This window comes from Electrona antarctica (assembly GCF_951216825.1).
Source record: "Electrona antarctica genome assembly, chromosome: 22".
Taxonomy (NCBI): domain Eukaryota; kingdom Metazoa; phylum Chordata; class Actinopteri; order Myctophiformes; family Myctophidae; genus Electrona; species Electrona antarctica.
In genome coordinates this window covers 11332639-11345050 of record NC_136805.1, presented here as the reverse complement: position 1 = coordinate 11345050, position 12412 = coordinate 11332639, and the positions used below count along the sequence as shown (strand labels likewise).

The 12412-nt window shown below is 43.7% G+C and overlaps 1 protein-coding gene across 1 annotated transcript; it reads left to right on the top strand.

Moving 5' to 3' along the window:
• Positions 1-1475: 1475 nt before the first annotated feature.
• LOC306915487 (somatostatin receptor type 2-like) lies at positions 1476-4514 on the top strand (the record flags this gene model as incomplete). Its single annotated transcript, XM_079492830.1, has 3 exons — positions 1476-1878; positions 3140-3465; positions 4068-4514. 3 exons carry the CDS (start codon positions 1476-1478, stop codon positions 4512-4514), a joined length of 1176 nt encoding a protein of 391 aa, XP_079348956.1.
• Between the last annotated feature and the right edge of the window lie 7898 nt (positions 4515-12412).

Here is a 12412-nt window from a genome sequence, read left to right as displayed (position 1 = left end):
TATTTTTATTTTATTTATTTTTTGGTCAATATACATAATTATCAACTTACTTTTGTAAAAAAAAAGTTTAGGGAGAAATTCCCCTTTAAGGTTACCCCAAACCCTCTAATCTCCCTCCCCTTCTCCCATTGATACCCCAAGACCTACAACCCTCAGCTGGAACCCCAAATTGTTTTCTTTACAACCTAGAACACTCAAATACTGTATGTATTTTGAGCCAAACAACATATCTGCCCTCAGTATAGGATTTTATTAGGTTCAAATTATTCTCTTAGAGAACCATAACTCAAACTATTCATGAATAAAATAACCATCCAGCACGTGAATGAAACTAAGCGGGCATCACCCTTGACAAATGAACAAACTGTCCTGGTCAAAACACATAGATTATGTTGTAAAGAAAATGTGTAAGTCATTAGCAGTGGTAAGGCGATGCAGAATCTGATCTAATTAAACTGCTACCAAACAGCTTGATTACTGCCAAATAATATGTTTGAATGCTCCAAAGAAAGATTTAAGCAAATTCCTGCTAGTGCAGAACAAGGCACCACGCCTTGTTATGTCCATGTATAACTAACTCTATGTCTTATAATCAACTCCATGAACTGTCATGAATGGCTAAAATTACTGCTGCATTTCTACTTTTACAATCCAAAACCCCCATAATTTTTTGTCAGCTAAAACACAATTTTGAGTCAGGGCCATTCCATTCCCTGTCAAATCTAGTTGGCAAATCATTTATTATAATTCATGCTTACAGGGAATGAATGAAATGGGACAGAGCCGCCACGGCCAAATATGCTTAAATATTTATGATCTATACATTTATGCTAAATAAATATATTTATTCAATCCAAGAGTCTGACTGAAATGTGTTAACTTTATTTGACATTCTCACTATGTGCACTAGATTGTTTTAATGCATTTAAATTTACGTACATGGACTATAAAGTGTAATGAAAATTATTGTAATTTATATATGTGGTCCCCAGGAAGACTAGCTGTACTTTAGGGCACAGCCAGTGGCGTGCACAGATAGACACTAGGGGGTGCTAGAGCACCCCCTGCCCTTTTGGCAATGTGCCCTTTTGAAAAAAAAGGGGAAGACCTACAAGCTCATAGCGCGCCACTCAGTGGCGCGCTATGAGCTTGTAGATCTGCTATTTTTCAATAGCTAAAGCATAACATAATGCTAACACCAAAAGGGGTTCCCGCCCAAAATGGATTAAGGCAACCGGCCGGTTCCACGCGCTGCACAAGGTGCCCTTTTTTAACTTGAGCACCTGCCCCTCTAAATGTCTGTGCACGCCACTGGGCACAGCTATGGGGATCCTAAAAAAATAAACAAATCATATGTCCATAACATTCCCCTAACTTGTGCTTTGACACCTAGAACCCTTGGATGAGTTTCTTGGACATCATTGTCTTGGAGTCCAGAGTCCATCAACACCTCCAGATCTCACCTTCCTATCATCATGGCACTGGATCAGTGGTCCTTCCTCCCAGCCCCTCCCAACTTCTCTGTCCCTGAGCCCCTGTCTTACGAAAGCTACTATCCCGGGTCGTTGATCGGGAACGAGTCGGACCCAGAACTCCAAAATGGCACAGTACCGAGCGAGCATCACCAGGACCACGCCAGCTCGGTGGTCATCACCATCATCTACTTCCTCGTGTGTGCTGTGGGACTGATTGGCAACACACTGGTCATCTACGTGATTCTGCGCTACGCCAAGATGAAGACAGTGACCAACATCTACATCCTGAACCTGGCCGTAGCTGATGTCCTGTGCATGATGAGTCTGCCATTCATTGCCATGCAGTTGGCTCTGGTCCACTGGCCCTTCGGACAGGCGCTGTGCAAGGTCATCTGGACCGTAGGTGGGTGGAGAAACCATTGCTAAAACCACTAATGATTATAGTATCGTATAGTTATCTAATATTGTGATAACAGAGGAAACTGGAGACATTTGGAGAGGTACGTACCATCCAGTGTCACTGTGACTGTACCTAGGGCTTGTGGACGACTAGGATCTGCACTGCATTCATTGCTACTATGTACAATAGGTCACAGGGAATTGGGTAAGTGTTAACAGACACTTTATTTTTTTTGCACTTTCAAAGGCTTGGAATTTGAGACGCAAAAACTGTGGAAATTCTGAGCACGACATCACTAGTGATCATGTTTAAATTGATTGAATTGATTTTATTTTTCCAGTGGTGGAAAAAGTACCGTATTAAAAATTTACTCAAGTAAAAGTACAAACGTATTGGCATAAAAATGTACTTAAGTAGGCTACCAAAAGCAGAAAGTACAATATGAAGATAAGGTTGCCTAATTGTCCCCAACTGTGACATTTAATTATTTTGAAGCAAGCAGCATATTAACCCACCATGCTAATGAATGCAGCGGTTCTCACTGGCAAATTAAGTTGAGCGATGGGGGGGAACGGAGCGGGGGGGTGGGGGATTGTGGGCGAATGAGTGAGCGAGACAACAGCCCCCTGGAGCGAGGAGCGTCGCCACGCGGCTCACATGCTCCGGTCATAATGTTCTCACAAACCCAGGAGAGGCATTAAACAAACCCATAAAAAAACCAAATCACACTTCAGTTAATTGTTTTGGGATTTTATTGAGACTGGGGCAGCAATACATCGCTTAATTATTCTCTTCTTATTCCACCTTGCCCTCATTTCCATGTCTCCCCTCTGCTTCACTCCCCTCTCCTGTTTCCGCCCTCTCGTCTGCACGGTAACAGGTCAGGTCGCCCCAATTCCATCTCGCCGACAGCTCGGTGCGGCGGTTCTTGTATTCTTTATTTTGTTTTACTGAGAATAAGGTTAGAAATAAGTTTAGGGTTAGGCATAGTTTTACTGGGGTTAAGTTTAGGAATAGGGTTAGGTTTAGGCATAGTTTTACTGAGGTTAAGGTTAGGAATAAGGTTAGGTTTAACCGTTTAAGCATAATCTACTTAGATTACTTTAGGAATACCAGGCCGTGCTGTTCCGCCGGCTGTACGCCCGGGGCGAGTTGGTAAAGGGGCGAGCAGTCTCGCATTCGTCTACACTATGCTAACTTTCTCCGACCATTTTTTTTTCTCTCTCTCCTACATTCTGTCACTCTCTGCTTGTCATGCTCCCAGACTCCCTGAACCAGTTCACCAGCATCTTTTCTCTGACGGTAATGAGCATCGATCGATACCTGGCGGTGGTCCACCCAATCAAATCTACGAAATGGCGGAAGCCCCGGATGGCCAAGCTCACCAACCTCACGGTGTGGATTGTATCACTGCTCATCAACCTCCCCACCATGGTCTTCAGCGGCCTGAACCAGGTTCCCGTGTGTGGCATCATGTGGCCTGAGCCCGAGGAGGTCTACTACAAGGCCTTCATATTCTACACCTTCATCGTTGGATTCTTCATGCCCCTGGTTGTAATAATCCTGTGCTACCTGCTCATTATATTCAAGGTGAGCACATGTAAAATGTGTGCAATGGCAGCTCTAATGCGATGCGATCTGAGCTTGAAGATGTGCTATTTTCATTATTCATTGTACATAGTATGTAGGACTTATAACCACTTAAACCCTATACTGTATATTCTGAGTTGACCAAGAGTCCCCCAGGGCTTTATAGGACCGCTGATTTCTACCCCAAATCTCTTTGCAGAAAATATCTGATCTTTAAGCTCACTGAGCCGAGGTTGTGAATCTGTTATTTTTGAGTGGTGCAACCACTCCAAGGAACAGCAATGTCTGTGACTCGTGTTAACCTATGTGTGTGACTCATGAGTACCAGTAGGGGCGCCGTCGTGCCAGAAACAGAGAGAGAGAGATAGTGTTGCACTGTTGCCTGCTAATGAGAGAGAGAGGGGGGGGGGGGGGGGGGGGGGGGGGGGGGGGGGGTGTAAGGGGGGGAGTTGCACCACTCAGTTCACACCGGTGTGATTTTTAGTAAATGTACGCTTCTTCCATGATGTCCCACACAGTCTGGAATGTCTTGAATTCATTCAGTTCATCTGTCCCTTTTACACCACTGGACATAAAACCTGTTCCATTTCGCTCTCCTCCAGGTTAAGTCCTCAGGCATTCGAGTCGGCTCCAGCAAGCGCAAGCGCTCGGAGCGGAAGGTGACGCGCATGGTCTCCATCGTAGTGGCGGTGTTCGTGTTGTGCTGGCTGCCCTTCTACATCTTCAACGTGGCCTCCGTCACCAGCTCCATCAGGCCCACGCCCGCCTTGAAGAGCATGTTTGACTTCGTGGTGGTCCTGGGCTATGCCAACAGCTGTGCCAACCCCATCCTGTATGCCTTCCTGTCAAACAACTTCAAGAAGAGTTTCCAGAACGTCCTGTGTCTCCAGAAGGTGGCAGGCCTGGACGAGGTGGATCGCAGCGACAGCCGCGCCGACCGCACCAGGATGGTGCTCAACCACGACACCGGCGCTATGGGGGTCACCAATGACACCGTGGATGCGCACAACACTGCCTTGCTCAACGGCGAGCTGCAGACCAGCATATGATGAGAGGACGGATTTTTGGGGATGGAAATGCTGGAAGGAGCGGTTTGGGGTTTCAAGAACGAGAACAGCCAGTCTAGAATCCCACTGTCTGCTGTGTGAATGTGATGGAAGCCACATGGTGAAAAACCGGTGGTTGGACATCGTTTCTCCTGGAATGGTGACATGGAGACCTTGCGAGACCCAGTTAGACCAAAGGTGGACCTCAACTGAGCATGCTAATGGCCACCATTGAATCCCAACAATGACAGTGATGGAAAATGAACAAGAACACAGTTCACCCTTGCCAGACTGAGCGCTTGCTCCGGTCGAATTGGACCAGTGGTACATTTTTGTGTTGTTTCTTGCTACCCTGAGGCAGGGAACTGTCCCCCCCCCCCCCCTTCTATGGAAGCATGAAGGGGTTTTGGTAGATTGGCACTGCTTTTATTATTATTATTATTATTAGTCAAGCCCAAAGGGTGTAGACCCCTTATTGTTTATTATTAATTATAATTATTATTATGTAAGAATATTGTAATTATGTTATTGGGACAAACAATCTGACAACGCAGTATAAAATAGAGGGACCGTGGTTTCTCTTCAAAGCAGAACAAAATTGCTATTGAGCCCAGTAGATTAAATAAATAAATAAAATGAACTGCAAAGATACACTCATGTTTTATTTAAAGAGTGATACCGTGTTAAAATACACAAAAGAGCACTTTTTAGATACGAGGTGCTCTCCTGGCCACTGGACACTTGAATAACTGTCGATGAGGGCAGAAACAGCATTGCTTTCAAGCGCTCCTGGATTATCTATTCACAACTAGGATGGAAACATTGTATCTTCCCAAGGACTTTTCACACTTAAGAGTGGATATGTACAAATTGTTTAGTCTTTGTGTTTTTGTGACAAGCTGTCCTAATGTTTTTTTGTTTGTTTTGTAAACAGACTAAATGTCGCTCTGGACTCAAAAGATGTTATGTCAATTTATACAAAAGGTTTCACTCCGAAATGCTACTGTATGACCACATTCTTTGTAGTGGAAAATGCTTGCATGAAATTAACATTTGGAAAGGATTTAGGATTTGGAAAACACAATAATTAGAACACCAATTAACTATAATTGCGAGGAACAATTTACAGTAACTTAAGTAAGTTGTTTTCTTCATTCAACTTTTCTTCATTAGTATTTTGGAGTGGACTGTCTTTCCTAAAGATAAAAGACAACAGATGAGGCTCAGAATCAGAAATGCATCTCGACATATTGCAAGCTTGTAGATCAGCTATTTTTCAATAGGGTTTGAATATTCATGAATAGGGCTTAAAGATGGAATGTCGTGATCCCCCCAGACCTTAAAACAGGATCATCAGGTACTATGATTATACCAGGAGAAAGATCTTTTTCAAAAAAAGTGTAGTGTTAAAATTATGTTTTTATGGGGCCACACCAGTTCATTAAGTATGCATGGTTTTCAGGTGGGTGGTGATCCACCTGAACTGAAGCTGCACCCACAGCTGTAGTATGATAAAGACACCCCATTCGACTGGTATCATACCATCTTATAGGGCCAGTATGTCCCGTTATCATACCTTCTTATGGGGCCAGTATGGCCATACTGGCATACTCACTGTCTCAGTATGTCATTATCACCTATTGTCATTATCACTGATGTCCTGACGGAGGACCAGGCTATGGTGAGTATGCCAGTATGGACATACTGGCCCTATAAGATCGTATGATAACGGTCGAATCGGCTGATAAAGAAGGAGGGGATGATATTGTGATGTCACTAACGTGGTGTTTTTCACTTTTGACTCAAAGGAATAAACCAAAAATACACAGGGAAGACATTTAAATAGGTATTCTAACCACACCTGGGGGTCTATTAGAGCAATGTTAACTCCATAGACACGGCAAAAAATCATGGCACTCCATCTTTATTCTTTAACTGGTAAAAACCCTAGGTGAAACGAATCCCAGCAAGCAAAATTACATCATGACGACGTTATGATGACGTCCTCCGGTGACTCCGGTGATGTTCAGGACTAGGCCAGATCACAGCCCATATGGGGATGATCTTTACGTCATTTCCAGGACGTCTTCACCAGTTAAAATAAATAGCTTATTCTGGGCTAGATCTGACTAGTTATGATATGACTTAAGTTGATCTGGCCTCTATCGGACTCCCTCTGATTCATCCAGGGACGTCTGTCTTAGTGGGCAGAATTTATGTTCGTTGAAATAAGGTGATATTCTGGGCCAGATCAGACTAGTCTTGGTTTGACTTGATCTGGCCCCAATAGAGACGTCACTAATACACCCAGGTCCTGATCATGCTTGCTGGGATCCTTTACGTGTACTTTATGGAAATATGAACCTGTTGTTATCAATTCTGGTCCTGAGGACAAGACAATTGCAAATTGTCTACTCTACCGGGTAGATAAATACATCCAGCTGTTGTCCCAGTGTAAATTACTCCCTGAATACAGTAGATGGCTATGGAATGAACCCCGGAAGCAGTCGTGGGTCAGTGTTAATTATGACAGACAACTTTGATGTAGTTTTGATTTGTGTTTTAGTAATACTATCTCTTCTCACCTAGTCCCTCCTTAACAGGTTTTTGTCAATGAAAATAGGCAGACGAACATTTTTCGTCATAGTTTAGCCGACAAAAATAACACTGGTTTGGGTCCACAGTATCAAAGTTGAGAACCACTGTCTTATGGTGTCTTGGTCATAACATGACAACATAGCTTCTCACTGTATTGTACACATTTGTAACCAGTTCCAATTGGGCTATCTCCCATGCCGAGATGCTGTCACTGCCCCTGGACTCAAGGGGTCACTCAAAGGGTAGGTTCGCCAGCCCAGAATAACTACCGACGAAGAAGGAAAGAAGAGTGAGACAATAAAACTAACTCAATCACCATAGTAAAAATGCTACCATTGGACATTATGCAAACCACAGATATGTTGAATCTCATTGCCATCAGCGGTGGGCTTGAGCGCCCATGAGGCTAGCTTACACGAGGCGCTAGCCGAGTGAGTGCCTGTGCTGCTGAGCAGTGCGATTCCCGCTGCCGCCGACCGAATCACTGGATCCAATTGTAGTTATTTAGTCAAAAATTCGTTAATTATTTTCATTGGTTCAATATTTCTAAAACCCACAGACACATGTAACCACTTTACACATAGCAGATCGGCCGTTGTGACACACCACTATGACAAAGTAGCCTAGTATTAGGGAATTCACAAGATTAATTTATTTGACTTGGAAATCTAAGATTGAATTGAGATGGTCTGCATCTGGAAATGTTGATATCCAATATATATAATATTCAACATATCTTGTGGTTTAAATGGTTTAAAGTAATGCCAACTTTTTCACTGGAAACCAGGCTGAACAAAGAGAACATAGGGAGACAGCTCACAGAGAGGGCAACAGAATATAGATAACAGTATATTGAGTTCTAGTAGTAATAGTAGTGTGCGCGTGTGTGTGTGTGTGCGCGCGTTCGTGTGTGCGAGAAAGAGAGTGAGAGAGCATCACTGATCTCCATCATTCAGAAGTTTGAGAAACTTAAACCTTAAAATAGCGTGGCACGGTGGCACAGTCGGTAGTGCTGTCGCCTCACAGCTAGAAGGTCAGGTTTGCAGAGGAAGTGTAGCGCCCAGGATTACATTAGATTGACATAGAATTGACACTGGGTGATATCGTGATGAAATCGTGGGATAAATATATATAAAAAAATAAGAAGTTTGAGAACAAAGAGAACAGGGCATGTGTAGTTGGTACTTGGTAGCACATGCACAGATGTACGTCATTTTACTGTAGTATATGTGACACCTAAGAGGGCTAGAGAGAGGGGGGGATAGAGAGACAGACAGACAGACAGACAAACAGAGACAGTATGTGTGGGTGACATTAATGCAAATGAGTGTTACCATTGCATGCGCTGTGCTCAAACTGTCATAGCTTATTACAATACAAATCCTACATACTTTGTTGACCGGGGTCCCCCAGGGATCTATACTCAAGAGTCAGCCCTCAATTTTCACTCTACACCAAATTGATTGCATGTGTGTCGCAACACTGTGAGCTTGTAGATGGGCTATTTTCAGAGCAAGACACTGTTGTGCAAGAAAAATTGGGCTGTTCGGGATCTGCTGTAAAAAAATTACTTTTCCTCTTTCTCACATGTACACGTATGCGTGGGCATGCTTATACACAAATAGAGTGTGTATGTGGGAGGGCAAGCTGGGATGCTATGTGGGAAGACTCAGCACACATGGAGTGAACACACACACACACACACACACACACACACACACACACACACACACACACACACACACACACACACACACACACACACACACACACACACACACACACACACACACACACACACACACACACACACACACACACACACACACACACACACACACCATCAGTGTCGCCTGAAGAAAAGAACGTTATGTTTTCAGTGCATGACACCATTGGTCTCATCGCAAATCTTGTGTCTGACCTATAGGCTCCAGGGCAGTGGTTCTCAAACGTCCTCATAGGACCCCCAGATGAATATGTATTGGGCTACAGAACCAAGGACCCCCAGATGAATATGTATTGGGCTACAGAACCTCGTCTGAAAAACATTTAGCGCCAGGGACAACCCATACAACATTTGTGTTGTTAAAATGAGTAAAACAATCATGTACTTGTATATAGGAACTGATTTTGAAGCTATCAAATGTAGCTGGGGAACCAATGGTACCTATAAAGACAAATCTGGTCCACATACTGGGAGAACAGGCTCCACTGTTTTTATTATGCTCAACATTTTGATCAACAGACGAATCTACAGTATGTGCAACTGTTTATGTGTCATGATGCACCTGCATGGGCATTCAATGATAACCTCATAGAATTCCCCCAAATAATCCCCTCAAGGATTTGTATTGCCATTTCCTTTCACTCTCTGTTTCTGTGTGCGGGGGGCTTGTCAGTTTGTGTCTGTCACACACACACACACACACACACACACACACACACACACACACACACACACACACACACACACACACACACACACACACACACACACACACACACACACACACACACACACACACACACACACACACACACACACACACACACACACACACACACACACACACTCTCTGGCCATACTAATATCACACTGCCGCGGGCATTTTCTTTTGCACCGGCAGATTCGCGTCTGGCGACAGTGAGGCTAACAATCACATTCAATCACACACACTCTTGGACTCTCGTTGTGTCAGATGATGATCTGTAACATCTGCTGCAATTCAAATTACAAGTGTGCGTGTGTGTGTTTGTGTGTGTGCGCGTACGTGTGTGTGCGTGCGTCACTGAGTATACAGTAGTAGTAGTAGTGACGCAAAGTGTGTGTGTGTGTGTGTGTGTGTGTGTGTGTCACTGAGTATACGCAAGTGGCTGAGAAAGACGACGTGGGTATGTGTGTGCATGCATGCACGTGCGCACCCATCTGTATGTGTGTTTATACAGTTAAGTGTCATGGTCCAAGGCCAGAGGCGATGGTTGAACCATGGCTGTCCTATTTACACTAATATAACCCAGTGTGGATGGGAGCTCCAGGGCCATTGACCTGCTTCTCAAACAGCACAGCAGGCAGACAGGCCTCCTCCCAGTGAAAAAAAAAGGATAGGAGAGTATACACCGTTTCCGAAACAGTGGGTCGGGACTCAGGACCCATTTGTGGGCCGTGGCCCAATTTGTATGGCACCCTTGTTGTTTAATGTTTAAGTTAGGAGTGAAAATAGCCGATCTACAAGATGAGCTTGAAGATCTGCTATTTTCACTAGTTTGGGTCCTGGGAAAACATTAAATGTTTTGGGTCTTGAGCTAAAATATTTGGGAACCACTGGGATAATATATGCAGATCTCTATTCTGTTTGGGAGTCACTGGGATAATATATGCACATCTCTATTCTGTTTGGGAACCACTGGGATAATATATGCACATCTCTATTCTGTTTGGGAACCACTGGGATAATATATGCACATCTCTATTCTGTTTGGGAACCACTGGGATAATATATGCACATCTCTATTCTGTTTGGGACCCACTGGGATAATATATGCACATCTCTATTCTGTTTGGGAACCACTGGGATAATATATGCGGTTCTCTACGGTTCTGCTGGACCAAAAATACTCAAGTTAAAAGAAGGGAAAGTCCGCGCCCCATAGATCACTGCTTTCCCATTTTTTTTAATTTAACTCACACAAGCTAAGTTTGGCCCATATAAGGGCTTTGATGGAGAGCCTGATAAAGCCTAATGTAGAGAAGGCACGGGAGCTGCAGCTTGGACAATTGTATCCTCTTTTTTTAAATACCTTTTTGGGGACAGTAGGCGGACAGGGAATGGGGAGAGAGAGAGATGGGGAGTGACACGCAGCAAAGGCCGTTGGGATCGGGACTCGAACCAGCGACACGCTGTCAGGCTACATGGTAGCCTAGGTGCCTAGCGGTCCGGTCTTGTTGTAGCCTCTTTTATTAAAGTGCCAAGTACAAAGAATCTACTCACGTTTCGAGGCTACTGCATCTCACCTCAGAGTCATGAATGATGAAGCTCTTGCATGGGCCAAACGTTGCTTTTGCTGGTTAAATATTCAGATGTTGAACATGATATGTGGCTATGATATTTAGCTTGCAGTTTTAATAGTCACAGTTTCATTATAACACAGTTAAAACATAACACAACCTTAACTGAACACACATAGTGGTCGTACAAATGCATTGGTCTGGATTTGAGGACATTTGTGAATCTGTATGCTATCAACGTGTGTGTGTGTATGTGTGTGTGTGTGTGTCTTAGAGTATAATACTCTAAGACAGGGCTGCCTAAAAGGTAGATCGTGATCTACCAGTAGATCACACAGGCTGTGCAGGTAGACCACATGACCATGGCCCTAAAAATATACAATTTAAATAAATTATAAACTATTTTTGGCAACTGCCACTTGAATTAAGGTGACTGCACTTGATTGATTGACATCAAAAAGGGCAGCAGAAATCCACAATGCAATATGCCTACCATGTGTTCAAAAGTGTTTCGCACAAACATCAGTATTACAAAAAAGAAAAAGAAGTGCATTTGTCTAATACGTAACTATTTTCAGCAATGGGATAATATATATATTTTTGGTGGGTAGATCTGGTTGAGCTGGTCATTTTGAAAGTAGCTCTCAAGTCTAAAAAGTGTGGGCACCCCTGCTCTAAGATGTGTGTGTGTGTGTGTGTCATCCTGTGTACTTATGGTAGTGGGTGAGCTACAATAGAATGAAACGTGTGTGTGTGTGACAGTGTGTGTGTGTGTGTGTGCATGCGTGCGCACTGCGCATGCGTGTAATCTTCATTTCACACCCCACTGCGGTGAAGCCAGCCGTTGCAATTAATGGCAATAAGCTGCAGGCACCAACGATGACTCTTTTCTTACTCACAGTGTTATGTCCCTCTCTCTATCGATGTGTCACTTCATCTTTCTTCAGTGTTATGTCCCTCTCTCTATCGATGTGTCACTTCATCTTTCTTCAGTGTTATGTCCCTCTCTCTATCGATGTGTCACTTCATCTTTACTCACAGTGTTATGTCCCTCTCTCTATCGATGTGTCACTTCATCTTTCTCTTTTCTTACTCAGTGTTATGTCCCTCTCTCTATCGATGTGTCACTTCATCTTTACTCACAGTGTTATGTCCCTCTCTCTATCGATGTGTCACTTCATCTTTACTCACAGTGTTATGTCCCTCTCTCTATCGATGTGTCACTTCATCTTTCTCTCCGTGTTATGTCCCTCTCTCTATCGATGTGTCACTTCATCTTTCTCTCCGTGTTATGTCC